The 25,222-nt window shown below is 43.9% G+C and overlaps 1 protein-coding gene across 2 annotated transcripts in view; it reads right to left on the reverse strand.

Moving 5' to 3' along the window:
- Window positions 1–23,181, reverse strand: part of ASTN2 (astrotactin 2) — a 656,937-nt gene extending 633,756 nt beyond the window's left edge. The window contains exon 1 of one of the 2 annotated variants that reach the window (XM_083597178.1): window positions 22,419–23,181. In XM_083597178.1, coding sequence (XP_083453304.1) covers window positions 22,419–22,983 — 565 coding nt within the window. In that variant the 5' untranslated portion in view covers window positions 22,984–23,181. The remainder of the gene's footprint in view (window positions 1–22,418) is intronic. The other variant, XM_083597179.1, reaches the window with a different exon arrangement.
- Window positions 23,182–25,222: the final 2,041 nt, after the last annotated feature.

Below are 25,222 nucleotides of genomic sequence, written 5' to 3' on the forward strand. Positions count from 1 at the left end.
TGTTTAGGGAGGATTGTTGAAGGGGGGGCAGTTGTTACTGTTGTTAATTTTTTGTATCTTTACTTTGGATCTTATGATTTATGGGGAAATTGTTTAATTTGGTTGTGCGCTTTTTAATGTTTTGTTTATTATTCATGACTACTTTATTTTATTTTAAAATATTTTTATTAATAATTTCAACATATCATATTCACTTTTTCCCCCTTCCCTCCTTCAAACCCTCCCCCCACAAAGACTTCCCTCAGCTCCTCTCTCTGATTTATCAGCACATGTTATTCTCTGCATGTTATAAAATTGTACATATCCTTACATTAGCTATCTATCATGTTATCAACCAATAAATTTGTGTATGTTTATTCAAACCCTACCAAGGAGTCCAGTTCATTTTGTTCATTTTGTTGTCTTTTTAGATAATTTGTAAAAAGCTCCCATTCTTCCTTAAAGTCACAGTTGTCCTTGTCCCACAGTTTGTTTGTCAATTTAGCCAGTTCTGCATAACTCATCCATTTTTCTTGCCACTGTTCTTTCGTTGGGATTTCCTCATTCTTCCATCCTTGTGCTATCAAAACTCTTGCCGCTGTTGTATCATACATAAATAAGTTATTTAGTTTTCTTGGCAGGTTTTGTCCTAGAATCCCTAACAGAAATGCTTCTGTTTTTTTTTTTTTTGTTTTTTTTACGAATGTCATTTTAAACATTTTTTTCATGACAGAATCCTAGAACTGCATCTAGTCAAACCCCCGGCAATGCAGGAATATTTTGCCCAATGTAGTGTTCAAACCCCCAACCCTGAGATTAAGAATCTTAACATGAGTCACTGGTGTGATATAGCAGCAAAAAAACACCTAATGCTATTTTAGGCTGCATCAACAGAAGTATAGTGTCCAGAGCAAATAAAATGATACAAGTGAAATGACTGATTGATATCATCATCACCACCATCACCACAAAAAAACTATGAACCACACTTTTCCAGTACCACAATTTCCAGGCCCTGACATAAATGAAAGGATTAAAGGTCAGATTAACAAGGTGTGAATAACCTACCTCCATTCACCATTTGGCAGTGGGGGTGGGGTGAAAGATGGAGATGCACATTACAGAGGCGGAGAGGAAAAGCAAACAAAGATCATTAATTTTAAAAGGCAAGAGGCTAGCATTTATGAAATAGTAGGAACTGCTTGGGGGGTGGGGAAGAATAGCCACATAAGCTTTTTAAGCTCCCAAGGAAAGGTACACAAATGTTGGGGGGAGTGAGGTAATTGCATCATTAATAGACCTTGCACTAGGCCTTGTGACACTAGTGCAATTAAATGTCACACAGCCACAATTGCAACAGATATGCTAGCTATACGTTGCAGTTTGGATACTGAAAACATAATTTCCCTTCAACAGAAGAAATGCCTCACTCAGTGCTTTTTTTCTTTTAAAAATGTTTAGGGGGGGAAATCACCATTTTATAGTTCAAATCGGGGGTAATAAATGGACAAAACCACAAAGATTGACAAAATGTTTAGGGGTATGCGTACCCCTGCATCACCCCAGAAAAAAAGCACTGGCCTCACTTATGTCTTAGTGGCCAAGTGGAGTTTTGCTAATGGTGGCACACTATACTAAAAACGCCTGTCCACTGCACTAACCAAGTTTCCTTAGATCATGTTCTGATTGCATGAACCTTCAAGAGAATTGCCCCCCCCCCAATGCAGAATCTGTCTTATAGTGAATCAGACCATTGGTATTGTCTACACTAGCAGTGGGAAAACTTTGGCTGTCCAGATATTGTTAGATTCCAACTCCCAGTCACCATGGCCAATTGGTGAGGAAGGGAAGGCTCCCTATGCCTAGGCTATATACAGTACCAACTGGTAGCAGCTCTCTTATAATTTCAGCTAAGAGCCTTTTGCACCCCTTCCTAGAGATGTCAGGGCTTCAGTCTGCAACTGCCTCTCTGCAAAGCTTATATTCTACCTTTATCTACATCCCCAGAAGTAGTAGTGGACAGCATGATTGCATGGGGACTCTCACCTAACCTCTGTTCACATCACTGCTGCCTACAAGGAGGCAGAGGGGAAGGACAGAGGTAGCAGCAAGTGTGGTGCAGTACAAATGCACCAGCAGAAGCAAATCCAAAACTCCCACCTCTGCAATGGCAGAGCATTGACCTCAATTTTGCCTCACTCAAGGTAAGCAGCAGTGACACAATCAAAAGGAGATCAGGTGAGCCCACTGCTGCACAGAATGCTCCTACTGATTGCTCTACAGAATTCCTTTCCTTCCTGTCTGTAAATGAGAATAAAAATCTATTTCACTGATGCTTTTAAGAAAGTAGTTTGTGTCTTGATTGTGCAAATTAGACATGTTAATGGTAAAAAATGGTAGACTACAAAGAAGATGGTAGTCTACAAAGAAGAAGCAGACCACCATTGCCAACCAACCAGTTTGAGTCCGACCCTTATTTCCAACAAAATGATTCAAACCAGAATCAGGATCTGTTCCTTATTTCCTTTACTCCCCTCAGTGTGAATGTAAGTAGACATAGCTCAGTGCCCGAAACTTGTGACACTGTTGGAAAGACCAAAGGCATGCATGCTGACAGAATGGCTCCTGCATGTTGGCAGGTTCCCTCAAAAGTGAGAGCACCGCATCCTTTGACTCGGGAGACATTAACTCAATTCCCACCACAGGGAGTTCTCAGACTGTGTCTTGCTTCCATCACAATTTCCCTTCAGTAGTTTTGCTCAGCAGGATTTGTTCTGTTCTGCGGGAGGTAAGTGCTCTTCAGTCTGGAAGCTTGCTACTCTACTTGATAAGACTATTTTGGTCATATCCAATGGAAACAATTATGTTAATGGTACTATTTGGGGCACAAATTCTGAGCTTTTTTATACCCAAGTAACAAAATCTGTGTCCTTTGAGGGATGCACTAGCAAAAACAATAGTTGGGAACAGGGCTTTCTTTTCAGCTGGAACTTGCCCGAACTATCTATCAGGTGGGCACCATTGCCATTGTAAGTGAACAAGGAAGACATTCATGGTGAGTTCCGGCACCTCTTTTTCTAGAAAAATAGCACTGGTTGTGAACCAGCTTCTGCACTGAAGAAGCCAAGTTTGCTTCAGAGCACAACAGGGCCTGTATCAAACACACATTTGCAGTTTTTCGTGTACATTTTTATTTACTGCCCTTCCGCCACAGCACTCAAGGCAGATCTCTGTTTAATGTACAGTGGTACCTTGGCTTAAGTACTTAATTCGTTCCGGAGGTCCGTTCTTAACCTGAAACTGTTCTTAACCTGAAGCTCCACTTTAGCTAATGGGGCCTTCTGCTGCCGCCACGCCACCAGAGCACGATTTCTGTTCTCATCCTGAAGCAAAGTTCTTAACCCGAGGTACTATTTCTGGGTTAGCGGAGGCTGTAACCTGAAGCGTATGTAACCTGAAGCGTATGTAACCTGAGGTACCACTGTAGTTGCTTACAACATAGCAGATATGACACAAAAATGATATGCAGAAAGAAGAAATTATGCAAATTCAGATCTTACCAGCTACAGACATACCTCATGTTATGTTGGCTTCATGTTACGTTTTTTCAAGTTGCATCCCGCGGCGACCCAAAAGTACCGGAAAGGGTTACCTCCAGGTTTCGCCAATCGCACTTCGCACATGCGCACAAGCGCCAAATCATGCCACGCACCTGCGCAGATACAGCGCTTCAGGTTGCAGGCTTTTTATGTTGCGAACGGGCCTCCGGAACGGATCCCGTTCGCAATCAGAGGTATCACTGTATTTTATCTTTTCGTTTTAAGAAAGCTCCAACTTGCACCCTTTCCAAACCCACACAATCTAGTGATTAAGTTCACAAAATGCAGCTGTGTAGGTCATTTTGGTATCTGCATTCAAGGATATAAAAAACAATTGCAAACCAGAGGGAAATAATCAGATTCCTGGACAGATCCATGAAATCTAAATTTATAAAACAAACATGCTATTTCATAGATCTGTGCACAAGTCAGAATTGTGTTAAGAATTTGCAGATTATAGCTACCATCTAAGGAGATGAAAGGTCATGGGTGGCACTGTGGTCTAAACCACTGAGCCTCTTGGGCTTGCCAATTGGAAGGTTGGCGGGTCAAATCCCCGCGACGGGGTGAGCGCCCATTGCTCGGTCCCAGCTCCTGCCACCCTAGCAGTTCGAAAGCATGTCAAAAGTGCAAGTAGATAAATAGGTACCACTCTGGCAGGAAGGCAAAAAGTATTTCCATGCACTGCTCTAGTTTTGCCAGAAGCGGCTTAGTCATGCTGGCCACATGACCCTGAAGCTGTCTGGGGACAAACGTCGGCTCCCTCGGCCAGTAAAGCGAGATGAGCATTGCAACCCCAGAGTCGTTCGCGACTGGATTTAACTGTCAGGGGTCCTTTACCTTTACCTTTTTTAGGAGATGAAGGAGGAACAGTAATTCCCAAATTGCAATGCTGTAACATCTGAAGGTGTTTTCATAGTGAAATAGTTGATTGTCTTGATCGCCTTTCAATACAGTTTTCAGGATTTTTACTCTGTGCACAAGTGGAAATATTGAAGGAAAAAAGGAGCCTGAAAAAGATCTGGATCCAAACAACCTATTTATTTATTTATAGATTTGACTTATTTTCAACCTTTCTATCATAGAAGCTTTACCTCATAAAATGATAGAGTTGGAAGGGAACCTGAGGATCATCTTATTGGAGGGGGATTTTCAACTGGTGGCAGGGAACAGACTGTGACACCATGAGACAGGTGTAAAACCAAACTAAAACGAAGACTTTATTACAATACAATAAACAGCAAAACTTCTGAGTGTTTTTCCTGCAGGCAGAGTACAAACTGCAGCTTTTTTCCTTTTGTAGCCACGGCCAGCTGCAACCAATTAACCCAGAGCTTACGGAAACTTCTTAAAGGTATACACATGTTTCTGTGCAGAATGTCTCCCAACACATCTAGTCCAACCCTCTGCAATGCAGGAATATGCAGCTGTCTTTTATGGCGATTAATTCGAAACAGCAACCTTAGCCTTGTTAGGACCACACTCTAACCAACCGAGCTACCCACCTCCTCTCAAAGATATCCAGGGTAGCAAACATAGAAGTGTTAAAGAAGTACATTTTAAAAATAAAATCATAAAAAACAATTAAAAATTGTGACTACGCAGAAATGGCAAAATTAACTGGGAAGTTCAGAAATCAAGAAGACAAGAACTTTTAAAAAGAATGGGAAAAGTTTATAATTTATATACAAGATCGTTGTAAGCAGGTTAAAACATTGGCAGGATTTTAACCACACTTGTAACGGAATGTATAGATAATTTAGAAAGACAAAAAAATCGGAGAAGTATTAATATGCAGTTGGAAAATATTATCAATAGGACGCATGGAAGGGATGGGGGGAAGAGAGGAGATTCAGAGTGATCTCGATATTTGGATTTTGAATTGTTTTTTGTTGTATGTTTATTTTTTTAAAAATCAAATATTAAAAAAAAACCCCAAAATACTATGCTAGCCTGCATCAACAGAAGTAAAGTGTCCCGACTAAGGGAAGTCATAGTAACACTCTATTCTGCCTTGGGCAGGCCACACCTGGAATACTATGTCCAATTCTGGGCACCATAATTTAAGAAGAATGCTGAGAAGCTAAAATGTGTGCAGAGGAGGGCAAGCAAGAGGATCAAGGGTCTGGAAACTAAGCCTTATGAGGAGTACTTGAAGGAGCTGGGTATGTTTAGCCTGGAAAAGAGGAGATTGAGAGGAGATATGAAACCATTTTCAAATATCTCAAGGGCTGTCACATGGCAGAGGGAACAATCTGGTTTTCTCCTGCTCTAGACAGTAGGACTTGAACCAATGGCTTCAAGTTACAAGAAAGGAGATTCCGACTAAACATACAGAAAAGCTTTCTGACAGTAAGAGCTGTCTATGTGCATATATACATATAAACATATATGCTAAATATGTCAATGAAATATGCTTAATCAGGTCTCTATTAATTTACACCAGTATAAAAAATTTCAATTCAAAGTTTTCTGAAAAGCAAATGCCACTTGGTCACTGTTTAAGAAGCACAAAGGGTTGTAGCCATAATAAGAACATTAGAATAGCCTGCAGGAACAGGCAAAAGCTCTAGAGGCCTTTGACTCTTCATGCCATATAATTATAAATAATGTATTCCTGTGTCTGAAGAGCTGTACCAATGGAGTTGCGTGTCCAAGAGTGCTCCCTCCTCTATTACAAGGTTTGTAATTTTGTCCTTGTTTGTAATTTTCAGCTGAAGTCACTCTGTTCCCTAGCAGGAGTGCTAGGATTCTATGCTGAGTCTTTTAAGTGGTTGCCAAATAATACCGATCTTGGTATACTTTTAAGAACATAAGAGAGTATGCTGGATCAGGCTAAAGGTCTATATATAGTCCAGCATCATGAACTCACAATGGCAGATGCCTCATTTGGGGAGGTGTTGAGCAGGAACTGAGTGTAACAACTCTCTGCCCACATTTCAGTCGCTCTACTTGGAACAGAACTTAGTTGGGTGCTGTCAAAAGTTCCTTTAGCCATGCAGAAATATTTATGCAGTTGTAGCCATGCAGAAATATTTATGCAGTTGTTTGAATCCAAATTAATGAGAGGTCCATCTAAACTTCTATCTGGAGTCAGTTTAAACATTGAGTTTACATACCTACTATTCTGCGTATTTAATACTAGCCATGGGTCGTAAGCCAACGTGCTGTTCTACTAGTATAACCATCTTCTTCTTGCACAGTCAAACTTCTCCCTTCTCTCCCCTTCAGCCTCACCCCACCCTCAAAATCTTCTCCAGAGGCAATCTTAATTAGAATGTAAGTCATGAAAAATAGTTTGTCTTATGGTAGCAGCACAATTAGAAATTGTCAGGTATTGTGTTCTGCTGAAAGGCTAACCCTTGGCTCTTGGAATGCCCATATTTGGAATGCTGTGTTAGCAGAAAAACTGACTAGCCAGCTTCAGACCCACTGACTTTTTATGCATCTTGGCCTCCTCTTCTTTCCTATATATGCCATGACAACCATACAAGAAAACCGCCGCAAACAAACATAGGACTATAGAGAGACTTACTGAACGAAATAAATTGTGCCTTCTTCTACACTGTATTTCTGCATTATTTATTAACCTTTCCTGTGCTTCAATGTACTTGTTCATTGGTTGCATTTTATTGCATTTGCTAGTTAAGTTTTTGAAAAATAAATGAATTCTATAAATCTGCTCTCGAGGAGTGGAAGACCCTCCACCACAGATTGTGAAGGTGCAGAGGTAGAGGAGAGGAAAGGCAGGTTCCATTGTGCAAATGGAAATCTGTATGTGCATCATTGGATTCAGCCCCTTGTTGTTGTTTTTAAAAATAATTTTTATTAAAGGTTTTCTTAGTTTACAAAAGTAAGTGCATTGTCTCTTTTCAGGTTGTGTTTTCTACAGATCAGTTACATTTGTTGTAAGACATTAGTGTTGTATGCAGTATAAGATTAGGAAGAGAAGAGGGGTGGTGGTAAAGCTTATATTCTGCTACTTAGTGGGGGTGTCAGAGTCAACTGGGTAGGTTCTTTCTATTTGCTTGTTACATTTCCTTGATAGTGAGAGGTATTGGGGGGCAGGGTGTGATTGGTTGTCTGCGGTTGTCTGCAGTGGGTTTTGTTTGCATTTGTGAGGGGGGGGCTTGTTGGGTCAAGTAAGCCAAATTCATCCATATGTTGTTGGTGGGTTGTTGTGGTCTTGTTGGGCTGTGTATGTGATAAAGGGGAGCCATACTGGGGTGAAGGCATCCTCTTCTATTTGCCCCCGTGTCAGTCTCAATTTTTGTTAGTTTTTTTCTGGGAAGGCTTTTTCCCATATGACTTGGTACCAGTTGTCCATGTTCACTCCTGACAGATCTCTCCAGTGTCTGGCTATGAGGCTTCTGGCTGATGAGAGTAGGTGGGTTATAAGCTCTTTGTAATGTGAGTGGTCATTATGATCTTGGAAACTGTTCAGTAGGGCCAGTTCTGGGGTGAGTTCTAATACTTTTTTAGTTATTTTGCATATCTCTTGTACGACTGTTGTTCAGAAGGGTTGGATTCTGGGGCATTCCCACCACATGTGGAGGTATGTGCCTGTGGAGGTGGAGCTTCTCCGACATTTTGGTGAAGTTCCTGGGTGTATCACCAGTTTCCGTGGTGTTAAGTACCATCTGTATGTGAGTTTCAGCGTGAGTTCCCTTCTTTTGGCTGAGATGGATTTAAAGGGAGGATTAGATCACATTCCAGTTCATAGGGTGGCATTAATTTCATAGCCTATGTCATGCTTTTTGATTGCATTGAGGGAGTTTGTGGGGTTTTGGAGCAATATTTTATATATTGTGGATACCATCCCCTTGCCTTGTTCCTTTGTTGTTAGGAGAATGTTTTCAAAGGTGGTTAGTTGCTGGTGCTTTTACAACTGGATTGTTTAAGAGGGCAAGAAATTGGTGGTGTGTTAGCCAGGGTATTTGGGTGTCCCTTAGTTTGTCTTGTATTTCTTGTGCCGTTGGCTTGCCAGGTTTTTACCTGGAGATTTTGTGCTGCATAGTGGGTGATGAACCAGGGGGATTAGTGGGGATGGGATTGGGGACAGTTTTCCTACTTCTTCCTTCTATGCTTTAAGCATGGTCTTCATGAACCGGTTTAATGTTGTGGGGATTTTCCTTAGTTTGTTTGGGAGGAATGGGTATGCTTTGGTGGGTGTGTTTTCCAATATGTCTCTCTCCAAGTGTACCCATTGTAAGGGATTATGTGGCGTACTTGATTGGCAGTGTTCTATGTTGGGGATTCAGCCCCTTGTGAAAACCTTTCCTATACTCACTCTTATCAGATCATCAACTCATATCAGATAATAACCCTAAAAGGACAGAAGGTTGTCCTTGCACAACACAGCAGAATTCAAGCCCAGAAAATTTACCTTTAATTTACAAAGTGAATTTATTGATAAACACCCTTACAACACCCATGCAAGCTGGTGACACACTCACATTCTGCTCTGCTAACCTAGCATTTCACAGTTCAAGAAAATGAGATGGAACATAAGGTAGGTACAGAATAATACGAAAGAAATATTATGGCTGCCGACAAAATTACGATATATATTTGAAAGAGTAGAGACCTTCTCATATAAAAGGTCTAAAGATCAGAGCCAGCAGTCTTTTATGGTGATGAAAATGACAAAAGATAGAAAAAAGATATGCACGGCAAGATATCAGTATATCCTGAGCTACAGGAAACATATATAAGCATTTATGGGGAGGGGAGCAGTCTCTTACATCTATCTAACAAAAGCACACTTTTTGGTATGAACTCAAAACGTAGTGAACAATGTTTGTTTCTCCAATTTCTATACTGTACAGTGTGAACTTTTCTTTTAGTGGAGCCACACCAAGATAGGGCAGAACAGAGAGGCAAGTTTATGGAGAACACAGAAAGCTGATGACAGCCCCCAGGAGACTAAGAAAACGAAGTCAGGAGCAGGGTTTTCTGACAGAGATCCCCTGCAGTAATCATGCAATCAAATCCACAAAGCTATTTTTGGGCTCTGATGGGTAGCTGGAATAATTATCCCCCCACTCATAAGGGCTACTTAAAAATAAAAATTTTAAAACTACTGTAAGCCAAATTCAGTGCTGAAAACTTCTTGTAGAAGCATTTCCATCCAGTCACCAACACCCCCTAGTGGGCTAAAATACTTCTCTGACATGTGATGAGTAAAAAGAACTGTCATAACTTTTCAACAGTTACAGCTATGAGATAAGGTATGATTGATGCCCCTAAAGGACATGTCATCAATTATTTGCATCCTGGACCAAGACAGCAAGAGGTAATGCTTGAATTGTTGCACTCACTTTTGTACACTAAAAAGAAATCTTATTTCTACTCTTCTCTGCAATACCAAGCTGGGATGTGGTGTGGGTGTGTTTATGTGTGCCAGCATGCAGCAGACTTTGGGGAGGGCACAAAAATATTCATGTTGGTACAAACAATAAACTGATTGGGTCACACCCTATAAAGACTTCTCTAAAACATATGATTGGGCATAAAATGAGAAATGCAGTTCAATGCACAATAAATATAAGTAATGCATCTTAAAACTTTGAGCTGAGAGTGGGCTGATTAGTAAAAGGATCTTGTAATGGATAACTCAACAAAAACATCCCAGTGTCTCCTGGCAGCTGTGAAAAAAGGAAAATTCCATGACAGGGATCAAAGAGACTAGAAATAAAACAGCCAATATTGCAATGCCTTCATACAAACGTATGTTGCATCCACACTTGGAATACTGTGCACAATTCTGTTCACATCTCAAAAAGGTTATTGTGAAGTTGGGGAAAATACAGAAAAGGGCAACCAAAAGGTTCGCGGGCAAGAGGAACCCCCCTTGGAAGACAAGTTTCAATATACGGGACATTTTATTTGAAAAGCAGAAATGGGGAACTTGCAGTTTTGGGCCTAATTTCAAGAAGGTGGCAAGGGAAGGGGTTGGGCAGAGAGAGTAAACAGAGAAAAGAGTGGGCACTGCCCATTATTGGTTTCAGCCCTGACCATTACTGATAAGTGGTTGCTAACAGATGACATCAGAGGAATTCAGAAAAAAGTTCCCTAACCATTCTTTTCAGTCAGATAAGATGAACAATCATAGAATTTTTTTTAAGTATGCATCATGTGGAAACAACCAAATGGGAGTGGGCTTTTTTTCCTTCCTCTCTTGCAATACTAAAACACTAGATCATGCCATGAATGGCAAAAAAAAAAGGGCAGGCTTCTTCACAAAGTAGAATTTCCATGAGGAAATACACTCACAGAAGATGTAGTGATGGCCAGCACACATTTATAGAAGACTGACTCTAAACCCTGGCACAGAAATTTCTCTCAACTGCAAGGGCAGCAATAGCTGATGCCGTTTTCTAAAGCGATATTTCTGTTATTCTCCAGGAAACTGCATTTCTTTGCATCGGGCTAAGCAACCCAGTCCCCACAGATTCAAGTCTTATTAGTTTAATGTGGCAAGCTCACAAGTTCTTGGTATCAGGACGACAACCTCAGCCTGCCATTTCATGCTTCCTAGTAACAAGCAAGCCACATCATATGCTGTCAGGCTTAAGGCTGCTTCACACATAACAGAATCAGCACAATGTTATTCTGAAACGTGGAGGATAATTGCAGCTTTCTCTTTCCCCCCTAATGCCTGTGGGTAGAGAATAAGTCTAAAGTGATCCTGATTAGTAGACAGATTTCACTCCAGTGTAGAATGGGTCATGTTTTTCTTTATATGCAAACAACAACAACAACAACAACAACAACAACAACAACAACAACAAAATATTGTGATGGGTGTGCCTCTGAAAAGAGACTGGCAAATTTAGGATATGGCCAAATGTGGTCTCCAAGTCTCTGTTTAGTCATCAGGACTCTCCCCACACCTGGTCTACACCCTCTTCTCAGGTCATATCCATTAGCAATGCAGCTTTACACCCTCATTGAGTACATTTGCCTGGCTGGAGTATCTCCTTGAACTCTTATGATGCCTCTTGCTCACCTGGATGAAAAATAAAGAGGGCTATGTTCAAGTGTGTAGAAACTAGCCTGCTGTACAAAAGTAAATTTGTTGCTCTGCCCACTTTTGACTTTCGCCCCCAAGTCCCCCAAATCTGCTTTATCCTCAAAATGGGGTATGAACCAGCCAAAAAAACCTATTAAATACTGTGTGGAAGATACAAAACGCCAAGCAGATATAGTCAGGTCCCTGAAATTTTTAACCAGTGAAACCAGAAGACACCTCACCTCCCAAATACCTAATACCAACCTTGAAATTCCGAAACAACAAAGGGCTTTCACTCTGTCCCATTGCCAGGCCCTCCCTTCAGCCATCCAGAAAGGCCTCTTTAGGAAGACACTGTATGAGGAGAGGAAATACCCATGTGGCTCAGGGCAACTGGAAACAACAGAACGTGCCTTTTTTCACTGCCAATACTATACACGAGTGAGGTTCATCTTGCCTATACAGTCGTACCTTGGAAGTCAAACGGAATCTGTTCCGGAAGTCCATTTGACTTCCAAAATGTTCAGAAACCAAGGCATGGCTTCTGATTGGCTGAAGTCAATTGCAAGCCGTGGAAGCTATGTTGGACGTTCGGGTTCCAAAGAATGTTTCCAAACCGGAACACTCACTTCTGGGTTTGCAGCGTTTGAGAGCCAAAATGTTTGACTCGCAAGACGTTCGGGATCCAAGGTACGACTGTACTACATAAATTTCCAGGTTGTACAGAACAACTTTATATCTCCATACTACTTCAAGATAAAAACCCAGATGTTACATACTCAGTTGCTAGATTTTGCGCTGCCATGATGGATATTCGTCAAAGGATGGTTTGTGCCACAAACTAGGCCTAAACTGAAGGTCCAAAATGCAAGACCTATGCTCCTTTACATTCTTTCCCTTATAGTCGCTTTTAACCGTTTGTCCTTGTCTTTATCTTTTTAAGTGATGTATGGTATAATAAGGTTATGCTTAAAATTCTACAAGGCAGGCTTAAGCAGTATGTGGACCGAGAACTCCCAGAAGTACAAGCTAGATTTTAAAGGGGCAGAGGAACCAGAGACCAAATTGCAAACATGCGCTGGATTATGGAGAAAGCTAGAGAGTTCAAGAAATACATCTACTTGTGCTTCATTGACGACGCAAAAGCCTTTGACTGTGTGGACCACAGCAAACTATGGCAAGTTTTTAAAGGAATGGGAGTGCCTGATCACCTCATTTGTCTCCTGAAAAATCTTTATGTGGGACAGGAAGCTACAGTTAGAACTGGATATGGAACAACTGATTGGTTCAAAATTGGGAAAGGAATACAACAAGGCTGTATATTGTCTCCCTGCTTATTTAACATATGCAGAATACCTCATGCGAAAAGCTGGAATGAATGAATCCCAAGCCAGAATTAAGATTGCCGGAAGAAATATCAACAACCTCAGATATGCAGATGACACAAAGTGATGGAAGAAAGTGAGGAGGAATTAAAGAACCTCTTAATGAGGGTGAAAGAGGAGAGCACAAAATATGGTCTGAAGCTCAATATCAAAAAAACTAAGATCATGGCCACTGGGCCCATCACCTCCTGGCAAGTAAGAGAAATGGAGACAGTGAGCGATTTTACTTTCTTGGGCTCCATGATCACTGCAGATGGTGACAGCAGTCCCCCTCACATGGAGGAGACTCTTGAGAGTCCCGTGGACTGCAAGAAGATCAGACCTATCCATTCTGACGGAAATCAGCCCTGAGTGCTCACGGGAAGGACAGATCCTGAAGCTGAGGCTCCAATACTTTGGCCACCTCATGAGAAGAGAAGACTCCCTGGAAAAGACCCTGATGTTGGGAAAGATTGAGGGCACAAGGAGAAGGAGACAACAGAGGTCAAGATGGTTGGACAGTGTTCTCAAAGCTACTAACATGAGTTTGACCAAACTGCAGGAGACAGTGGAAGACAGGAGTGCCTGGCGTGCTCTGGTCCATGGGGTGACGAAGAGTCGGACACGACTAAATGACTAAACAACAACAATGGTATGATCATCTTTTTATTATTAGTTTTTATCCCTTATCTGTTTTAAGTCTTATGTGTTCAGTTTATCCATATGTTTCATCTTATGCTGGTTTGTGATCCAAATAAAATTTGATACTACTGATACTACACGCTAATGTTTGAGCATTAGTTTTGTGGACAAACATGAAAAATCAAATGCACCTGCTATTCTGTGCTCCAGAATGTTAGTCCATTTATGGAATAGACTCTCCCTGTTGATGTTGGTCATTTTCCTAACGGCATTATTTATATTATGTGTTCTGGGTATCCCCTGTTCAAAAATTGTCTGGCTGATCAGGGCTGGCTGAATGCTGCACAGGCGAGGGTTAAACTGCTTACTGGAGCCTCCCCCTCCTCAGTTCAGCCCTTAAAACAGGCAGGCAGGCAAGCAGGCAGTGCTGCTATTGGCTTCTGCTATCTCTCACACACATATAACAAGCAAAGCAGACACACAGTTGCTGCTCACACTGCCAATTTCTCATCTTCTTCTCCGCTCCTTTCAGGGTCTCCCCCTCCTCCCAACAAAATCTGCTCCAGCACCAAAGCCCATCCCTCTGGCAGGTTCAAGGAAGACAGGCTGTGGGGAAGAGCATGGGGTGGGTGGAATGAATTTCACAACTTGAGGAAAGAGCGAGTCTGAGCCCTGTGGAACTGGTGTCTCTACACAGGCAAGGTCTACCCCTCCCTCAGTGGATATGAGTGAGGTGAGACCAAGACTGATGGAGTCAAAGGGATGGAGGGAGGGACAGAGGGAGGGAAAAGGCAGCTGCTTGCTCTTCCCCACCACCTCCTCTTGCCTGCCCTAATCATCATTAACACCACAGCTCCTCTTTGCTCCCACCAGGCAGCTACCCAAGACAGCCGACCATGCAACTCTGGTGGATGGGCAGGGAGTCACCTCCGCTCAGAGTTTCACACCCACCCCCTTCGCTTCTCATCCAGCATCTACCAGAGGTTCTCAACCTGTGGGTCCCCAGATGTTGTTGGACTACAACTCCCATCATCGCTGAGCTCTGGCCTTGCTAGCTAGGGGTGATGGGAGTTGTAGTTCAACAACATCTGGGGACCCACAGGTTGAGAAAGGCTGAAAGCAGTCTTTCTTTCTTTCCTTTTTTTAACGTATTTTTATTAAAGATTTATTGGTTTACAAAAGTATGTGCAATGTCTCTTTTTTCAAGTTACATTTTCTACAAGTCGGTTTCATTTGTTGAGACATTAGTGTTCCAAGAAGTCTTTCTGAAGCAAGCAAGGCAGGGATCAGGTGGTGCTGAGGTTGGGAAACAAAGAAGTTTCTCCACTTCTCACAGATGGCTCAGGTGCAAAGCAAGCGACCGGAAAACTTACCTTGGTCATATTTGAGCAGTTCTCAGGCATGTAATGCACATGGTGAATGGTGAATTCCAAATGCTAGTTGTATTCAATGTTGGTCCTACTCAGAGCAGACTTACTGAAATTAATGAATGCAACTAACTTATATGTATTCATTTTAATGGATCTACTCTGAGTAAAACCTATGTATCAAAAAACCTCATTTTTCTCTTAGCAAGAGCAGAAATGGCAATGAATTTGAATTAGCCATGCCTGCACCACCAAAGTAATTCATGAGGCAAACTCTGGATAAGCACAAGGTTTCACCTTCAACTGCCTAAGGGCACTGATTACTTTTAAGAGTTGTGGCAAGGCATTCTCAAGAGATTTCAAACTACACACCCATTTATATGCTTGCATATGACATGTCTGGTCCTTGTTCTGGAGCCACTCGCCCCCCTCTCCTGCATTACAGTCCTGACAAAGTCCATAGCTCAGTGGTATGAGTATTTGCAATGCATGCAAAAGCAATGTCTGGAATTAGCAGGTGCCAGCTGCATTTTGCGACCGGCAACCAGCCTTTTGCAACCGGATGAAGAAGTCCAGGTGCCACCTTTGGTGCCTAGCATCGTGACCCACCTGGCCGTATAATTCACGGAGTCAGCAAGGATTTTGCTGCTACTGCTGTACCAGGTGAATCAACTGTTTGTTGGGGTAGCAAGGTAGCAAAATACACGTCTTTTGCTGTTGCGCTACCCTGTTGACCCCCTGAATCTCCCAGCAGCAAAATTAAAATATAAATATAAAAAACGTTTTGTTATTGTTGCTGCTGCTGCTGCACTACCAGATGAATCAGGTGTTTGGCAGGGGTAACGCAGCAACAGAGATGGCGCCTCTATCTACCTCCACTGTCAGAGGCAGTATGTTTCTGAATTTGTGGGAAATCACAAGTGGGGAGAGTGCTGTTGCACTGAAGCACTGCTTGTCACCTTCCCACTGGGGCATCAGCTTGGCCACAGTGAGAACATGAGGCTGGACTAGATGGGCCTTTGGCGAGCTCTTCTTATTTTCTGGAGACAGTTCCTCTTCTCCCTGTTTCTCATCAAAGTTCTCCCTTTAAAGTCCTAATTGTGCATAGCATGGAGAAAGGGAGAGATAACCTGAAGCTGCCTGTTCTGTCATCTGAATTACAATCTCCCCATGTGGGGTTTATGGAGTGGTAGCATGGGGTTTATGGGTGGACGCGGGTGGTGCTGTGGTCTAAACCACTCAGCCTAGGGCTTGCAAATCGGTAGGACGGCAGTTCGAATCCCCGCGATGGGGTGAGCTCCCATTGCCCGGTCCCTGCTCCTGCCAACCTAGCAGTTCAAAAGCATGTCAAAGTGCAAGTAGATAAATAGGTACCGCTCCAGCGGGAAGGTAAATGGCATTCCCGTGCGCTGCTCTGGTTCGCCAGAAGCGGCTTAGTCATGCTGGCCACATGACCCGGAAGCTGTACGCTGGCTCCCTCGGCCAATAAAGTGAGATGAGGGCCGCAACCCCAGAGTGGGTCATGACTAGACCTAATGGTCAGGGGTCCCTTTACCTTTACCTTTATTTTACAATACAGTATTAGAAAGATCTAAGAAAAGGAAGAGAGAGCTTGCTAGTAAAGAGGATCCTCCCAAGCTCTCTCAGTCTTGACCACACGACCCAGAAAAACTGTCTGTGGACAAACATCGGCTCCCTTGGCCAGTAAAGCGAGATGAGCGCCACAACCCCAGAGTCGTCCACAACAGGACTTAACTGTCAGGGGTCCTTTACCTTTACCTTTTTAGCATGCGTGTAGCCAGGATTTCTGTTAGGAGGCAGCCTTTATATTAGGGAGGGGGTAAAAACATCAGTTATTTAAGTATTTTTTATTGATTTACTTGATTTAGTGGGGGCAGCTGTCCCCCTGCCCCCCCCCCCCGGCTACACCCATGGGTGGTAGAGTGCTGTGACTATGTGCAAAGTTGCTCTGTTGTGATGTCTTGGGTGGGGTGGCCCTCAATACAGGGGCAGCTAATATCCTTTCTGCTGAAGTCTGTAAGAGGGCAACGTCTTACTCCAGGTCCAGTGCACTGTCAACACGGCCATGGCCATGATCAGAGGAGTTAGGGTAGACCCTAGTGCTGCCCGCAACCCTACCTTATATGGTGAGTCTCTGGTGTATCTTTTACAATAGCGGCATACAGTGGTACCTCAGGTTAAAAACTTAATTCGTTCTAGAGGTCAGTTCTTAACATGAAACTGTTCTTAACCTGAAGTATCACTTTAGCTAATGGGGCCTCCTGCTGCTGCCACGCCGCCACAGCACGATTTCTGTTCTCATCCTGAAGCAAAATTCTTAACCTGAGGTATTATTTCTGGGTTAGTAGAGTCTGTAACCTGAGGTACCACTGTACTCAATCCACTTCAAACAGCGTGACGGGTCTTTCACCAAATCCTGCAACCTCATCACCCAGTGTAACTGAGAGTATAAAATTGTGCTTTTAGTGAGAGAAACACATTCAATAGAAAGCTCTACTTAGCAATTCTTGTATTATTTTTAAAATAAAAACAAAACAAAACAAAACAGCATTTAAAATCACTGGGGAAGGGTTAAAAGGACCCCAGTGTGGAGAAATCTGTATTTTTCATCAGCATTATACTTTCGCTGATCAAAGAAAAAATAATGCTTTAAACAAAACTAAGCCAGTGTTCTAAAGACTGCCTAGGACAGCTGTACTTCAGGCATATATGTGTACCTACACAACAGCCTGACACATTTAAGTTTATGCAAGACATGTGAGGGGGACTCACAACCACAGCTAGTTAAGCACCAATCAGTGGCAGCACAAAGCCAAGCAGATCCACAAATTACAGCAAGGTTTTGAAGCGTCAGTGAGGGGAAGAAGCTGGTAGATAAAAGAGGAGCTGTGTGGAGATCAACAGACTGCCTTTGCTGTTCTGCCAGAGCAGAGAGCCTGCTTCTGGATGCAGAATTCTAAACAGTTTACTTTTAGTGAGGATAACAAGTTAGCTATGATACACACGACAACCTTGACAAGGCCTGGCAAGAACACACCATGTTAGAGCAAAAGAGCAACAAGGTACACACAGGATGACAGACGTTTGTTCCTTTCTCTTCTTCCCACTAGACTAGAGAGAACCTTAGAAGCTTGGAGCAAACACGCAGAGACACTCAAGTGACAGACCATGACAACTAGAATGAGAATAATCAGAACAAAATATTTATATACAAGATGCTTATTAGAACAAAGCCTTTGCTTTGCGCAACTCTCATACTCCACCATTCAGCTTCAAAACAGAGTCTTTTAAGGATGCCACCTGCCACACTGGAGATGAGCAGACTTTCCTCCAAAGCAAGAGATACTGGGCAGGTTTGCAGATCTTGTTCCAAAACCAGGCGAAGAGAACAGAAAGGAGGGGGACATGGAACGCACCAGGAAGCAGAAGAAGGGAAGGGGGGAAATTACAAAGCGCTAAAAGATAATTAAGCTATCAATTGCAAGAGAAGGAAATCAAGCCACAGCAAAGTGACAGCAGCACTAAAGAGACTCCTGCCTCAGCATAAAGAATGTCTTTTTACAAAATTCAAAGTGTTTGGCAGCTTGGAAAGGGGGGAGGGAAGAGGGAAGATACTTTCCATTGGCCTAAATTTAAACATCCACAGGGACAAAGGTAACAATCCTTGAGGGATGGAAATGACAATTTACTCAGTCCAGCACACACTGCAAGGGAGGAATAGGAGATGGCAAGAAAACCCATAAACTGCTTAGCATCTCCAAATGAACCCATCGCAAAGCTCTGGAAACTGTATGGAAATCATATTGACAAACTTGTTTCTGCCCAAGGCATTCTCTCTCTCCCCCCCCCCCATGAACAGAAATAAGGCATAAGCCAAATCATTAACAGTCAATCAATAGTGTTAGCACTCTTAGTTGTCATAACTAGGAGCAGAAGAAACCAGGAGCCAGGGATAGCAACTTGAAGAACAAGTTGTCCAGCAGCTTTGCCAGGAGTTATCCCAGCCTCTCCACTGTTGCCTAGAGCAACTGTAGGTCAAACACGTGCTTAGAATCCTATTCATATACCACAGAATACCAACCAAACAAGTCTCATTACTGTTCCCCCATACACCAACCTCAAGTGAAGCAAGCCTCCAGGCCACACATCTTAGAATCACCTTTCATAGCATTCTCACTCACTGGAGAACAGCCATCCTTCGCCTGACCCTCAATGCCTACCTGCTCCACAGTTCTCAGTCATTCTGCTTTGACCCATGGTGGCGCCACCAAGAATTCGTTGCAAAGACAATCCCTTACCACCACCAATCCAAATTCCATCCCACCATCTGTCACTCCCCAGAGCACAGCTAACTTGCATTTACCTCCCTTATTCTGAGTACTATTTATTTAGATCCACCGCAAGATTTTCCAAATGCACATGAGGGGTTGTTCAAGCGGCAAAATATTCTCTTTTTTAAACAAAACTTATGATTATTTATTTATAAAATCCTAGCAAACATAAAAGAAAAATAATAATCACATCACACAGCTTAATTTGGGTTTTCTATGCTTCCTAACCTGGACTAGCCCTCGCAACCTAGAAAAATTTCCCACTTATCCCAAAAATGTTCAAGATAACTCCTCCTCTCTTCCCACCCCTCCCAATCTACCCACACAGCTCCTCCTACACTACCGTAGGTCTTGGATCTCAGCCCCCTTTCTCCTGCTGTAGTCTGCAACTGGCTCTTTCCCTACCTGATTAACCTCCATGCCTGGAATACTACCCCACAAGGCCATCATATTATGCATTCACGTCCATTCCCAGGACATTCTCATGACTGGTACTTTGCACATTGTATCCTAGTACATCATCTCCTTCTTTCCTGCCAAAGAAATTGCTGCAGCGGGCTGTTCCACAGCTGTTATCATCACTTCTTCCCAAACCTACCCATTCCTATCAATGCCTCACTTTATCTAAGGAACATCTGCAACTGGTTCTCCATCACTTTAGGATTGATTAAACCCTGATGCAGTATTCCAAAGCATCCTCTTCACCTGTCAGTGAGTATTATTATCAATATTATTATTATTTAGTATTTCGTTTCTATACTATCTCTCACTCTGTGTCCCACCACCTACCTACCCACCCCTCGCTACGGTGCTATGGTGTGCTCCCTTCAATCTACAGAAGTGTCACCCTGGCCCAGTGTCTCCTTCTACTGAACCGTCCATTGCCATCTGAAACATATTCTTCATCCAGTGCCCTTCTTCTCCAAAAAGCTTCTTGTCTGTGAAACCAGAAACACAGCACGCCATCCTTCCAGCCATCAGCACATGAGCATCCCTCCAACGCACCATTTCAAGACATGCCCTTCTCCTATTCTACTCACCAGTGTACACAATTCCTTCATCTGGCCACCTACTGTACCTCCTGAATGGTTTTTCTAATATATGCCACTGCCCTCCCGCCCACTCTGCTGAATCTTGTTCTCGCCTGCCTAAATGCACATATAATGCTTCCTGCAAAGTATGCCATTCAATACCCCATGCCTTCCCTTGTGTTATCCCCACGCACAAATCCATTTATCCTATGTGCTGGGCATTCACTACTCATGATCTTCTCCCATCCCCAGTAAGTGTGCCCATGGGGCATCTCTTTTGCAACCCATCATAGTAAACTTGTAACCCCACCCCCAAAGTAGGGTCTCTCTCCTAGTCCTAGCGGGCAAATTTTTGTATGCAAATAGGCAGGGAATTGGCTGCTTTTAATTTTTACAATTCCCGGCACAATATTAATGTTGCCCCTTCATTCCAGCCCACTGTTCCAATGCCTATTCACATGGAGATGAGATAAGCCTACCTATCTTCCAATGTATGTTCCCACTGGGAAAGTTGGGGGTAGAAAAGTCACAACTCAAGTATGGTAAGCCTTGCACACCCCAACCATCACTGAACAATTGGGCGCCTGCTCCCCAGTGTGTTAGCCAATAAGCTGTTACAGGAATATTATTTGTGTAGCTGAAGCCATTCCAATAAGCTGTTAGCAAGTGCTTGTTCGTATATTTAAGATGCACAGCACCTAGCGCAACACTAGGCACCGTCATCCACTACATCTCACATCCCCATTCCAGTCCATCCTTTCAAGGAGCACCTGCAGTTCTGTGGAATAAACCTCACATTTGCTATACATTTTTGCTCACCTCGATCCAGACATCACCTACTCCCTCTCTGAACATTCAGTTGCAAGTAACTCGAAAAGGACTTGTTCTTGTTTTTTCAGTTGTACAGCACCTGGAGTAAGTAATGGTAGCACACTACACCCTCCTCCCCATTTCAGTCTACCTTTCCAAGAGACGTTTCAGGGAAAGCAGGCAGATCTCTTTCCACCCTTCTACTTTGCATTCCCTCATTGGGAGGGGGTGTCAGCACCCCGTTCCACCCCTTCTGGGTGGGAGGGGTGTATGCCCGCCTTTCTTTGCTGCCTCCTCATGCCAAGGGGAGCACCTTTTCAGCTCTCCAGGCTCAAAAAAGTGGAGGCAGCATGCATCCATGTTCTACTCCCAGCATGCGCCCAAAGGAGGGAGCAACCCCTTTGTGGGCATCTTTCTACACCCCCCCTTTTGGGGGTGTTGTACTCCTGCTACATCCATAAGGAGGGGACACTTCTTTCTCTCCCGATATTGTGTGTGGTCATGAGGGCAAACCTATCTACCTTTACACACCCTCCATGCTCACCAAGGGGTCAGGGGGGATGCATCCCTTTCTACCCTCAACCCAATGGGAGGAGGAAGGTGGGGGGCAATCTTTGCAGTTCCTTTTATGCCCCCACCCCTAGGAGGGATGTATTGCTTGCATCATCCTGGGGGTCATACTACCTCCATACTCTCTTCATGCCCACAAAAAATTGGAGGGGTTGGGAGAAAGGAAAGCTTATTTATATCCCTACCCTGAGGATATAGATAGATATAAATCCCCACAATAAAGGGATGTGGGAGGAGGAAGTCTTTCTTTCCCTATCCAGGGGGTCCTATGTGCGACCTCGGTAGTCTCTTCATGCCCACAAATTTGGGGTAGAAAGCATCTTTCTCTCCCCATCCCAGGGGGTCGCCTAACTACTTTTGAAGCACCAGGCAGATAGATAGATAGAAAAGAAAGAAATAAATCCCACAAAAAGCAGAGGAGCTCTTTTTTGCCCCATCCCAGGGGTCGCATGCGCTACCTCCATAAATTGCGGGGAAGGGGGGGGGAGAAAGAGATGCTTCTCCCCCCCCTCCCGCACCCCAGGGGGTCGCCTAACAACTTTTGCAGGAGCTCCCGACAGGCAGATATAAATTCCCACAAAGAAGGCGAAGAGGGCAGGACGAAGGCACCTCTAGGCAAACACCCCACCCCGCTCCCCCTTTCCCCTCCCACCCATCCAAGTTGTGGGTCGCTTTCCCCCGCCACCTTACCCAGCGTGAAGAAGGGAAGCTCGGTGTTGTCCAGGTCGTCCTGCACAGCAACGCGCCCGGGCAGCTCGGTCCGTACGAAGAGCAGCAGCCGCGAGTCCGCGGGAGGCGACGAGCCCGGTGAGGCGGCGGCAGCAGCAGCAGCCGAGGAAGACGACGACGAAGAGGAAGAATCGGCAGCCGGGGCCGCCGCTGCCGAGGATGAACCGACCGGGGGGCTCCTGCTCCCGCCGCCGCCGCTGCTCCAGGCGACGTCGCTCTCCCTCAGCACCGGCAGAGTAGACACCGTCACCGTCTTCTCCCGACACGGGCTGCCGCCGCCAGCTCCGCCGCTCCTCCCGCCGGCTCCGCCAGCTCCTCCGCCCGGTTCTACTCTCGCGGCCGCCCCCGCCGAAGGGCCCGGCCCGCTGGTCAGCAGGAGCAGCAGCGGCAGTAGCGGCGGAGGCGACGAAGAGAAGGAAGCCGAGGCGGCGGGCGCAGCGGCGGCCGCCGATGGGGACGAGCAAGCGGCGGGAAGGAACAGGAGGAGGCGGCGGCGGCGGAGCAGCAAGGGGCGAGGGGCTGCCATGCCCGAGCGGAGCGGGGCGCGGGGCGCGCGAGGAGGTGGCTCGGACCCGGGGAGCGAGAGGGAGCAAGGGAGCGAGAGAGAAGGAGCGAGAGAGAGCAGGAGGACGTCGCAGCAGCAGCAGCAGCAGCCGACGCGAGCGACTCGCCTGCCGGGCACAGCCTGCCTCGCCTGCCTCCTCCCCGCCCTTGCTCCGCCCCCGACTCAGCCGCCCCCCAGCTCGGCAGCCGCCGCCGCCGCCGCTGCTTTGGCTCCGCCTCGCGCGCTGGCTCTGGTTCTGGCCGCTACCGCCGCTTCGCGAGCGACCTGCTTACAAAATCAAAGCGAGTTACTTTTGAGCCGCGCGAAAACACGCTGGGTTCGACATGTCCCAACTTTAAAGTGCAGTCTGGGTGACTGGCCGCCTCATGGCTCCACACACACACAAACGAGAGAGAGGGAGGAAACGTGTTTTAAAATCATAGTAATTAGTAATAATATTAGTAATTAGGCGCTGTGCGCGCGCGCACATATTCACAAGGTAAATAAAATGTATTTAATCATAATTGGCACTAATATTAAGTAATTAGGCTGTATATCATGCCTCCCCCGCACACACATACGTGAGAAAGAAAACCTGTTTAAAAATAATCATAATTAGATATACTCTAATACTGTATTAGTAATTAGGATGTACGTATACACACAAGAGAGAGAAAAAGACGTTTAATCATAATGAATATTAGTAATATATCCTGCCTCCCCCTCACAAGAAGGCAAATGTGTTTTAAAATCATAATAATTAGTAATAATATTAGTAATTAGGTGATACACACACAAGAGAGAGAGAGAAAACATGTTTCGTCGTAATTAGTAATATTAGTAATTAGGCTCTGTGTGTGTACAGCATTTGAAGAGTTAAAAGAAATTCGAAGAACTCTGAGCTTGAAAGATTTCCAACTTTTATTGACTTTTTAGATTCTGTTCCCTTTGCATAAATATACCGGTAAATGTGCTTTTTAAGTGTAATGCACAGAGGAAAAAAAAAGGAACATAAAACACATCTTTGCTCACAAAAAGAAATAATAATAACTATTATTGTTAACAATAAGTAGGGTAACATGGAGAGCTTGGGGGTCAAAAATACCACACCTCTGTTAGTTATTGTTAATGATATTGAGGGGGCATTCATCACATACACACAGCCCTTTAAATATCCCCAATTTAATCAATCTTAACTCACTTCTCCAGAGAGAGAAAGAAGCAAAACTCAGGCTTAATTGAAATAGTATTAATAACATTGTTACTTAGAAAGTATGCCTACTTTCAAGGGGTCAAACAGATTTGCATCACTTAGAAACACGTATTTCTTTCTTCAAGATTTCTAACTTTATGAGTTTTGAAGCTCACTTCACTACTTAGGAGAGAAAAATAAATTTGGCTCTCCTGGGTCCTTAAAATCAGTCCTTTAAAAAAATCCTTTAATTTACTGGCTCTTCTCTCAAGGGTAAACTAAACAATAATTAGAAAATTAGTACTTAGCATTTATATGGCACTTTCATGTGGTCAGCAATTTTTGGTCATCAAACACACACTTGTAATAGGTTCTAGATTTAGATGCTGGCTCACTTGTTCACGTGAGAAAAAATAAATGTGCCTAGAAACACACTTCCAACTTTAATCATAGCATAATCCTATACTTGTCTACTCAGAAGAGTTTTGGATTTGATATCCCGCTTTATCACTACCCGAAGGAGTCTCAAAGTGGCTAACATTCTCCTTTTCCCTTCCTCCCCCACAACAAACACTCTGTGAGGTGAGTGGGGCTGAGAGACTTCAAAGAAGTGTGACTGGCCCAAGGTCACCCAGCAGCTGCATGTGGAGGAGCGGGGACGCGAACCCGGTTCCCCAGATTACGAGACTACCGCTCTGAACCACTACACCACACTGGCTCTCGAAGTCTTACTGAATTGAGTTGGGTTTACTCCTAGGTAAACAGGTAAAGAGCTGCAGTCTTAATAGCTTGCTTCCCCTTACCCAAACAAGTATGCTTTTAAATTCATTACACAAACTTCTTTTAAAGATTTTGACTAGCTCACTTGCCCTTACCCATGCTTCACACGGAGGAAAACATACACTAAAACAATAATAATTATATTATTAATAATAGTACAGTATTTAGACTTTTCATTATGCTTTCACCACTTAGAGATGTTTTGCATTCATTTACTGGCTGGCTGGGTTTCCCCTCACTAAAATAAAT

The sequence above is a fragment of the Podarcis filfolensis genome (assembly GCF_964270895.1).
Source record: "Podarcis filfolensis genome assembly, chromosome: Z".
Lineage (NCBI taxonomy): Eukaryota > Metazoa > Chordata > Lepidosauria > Squamata > Lacertidae > Podarcis > Podarcis filfolensis.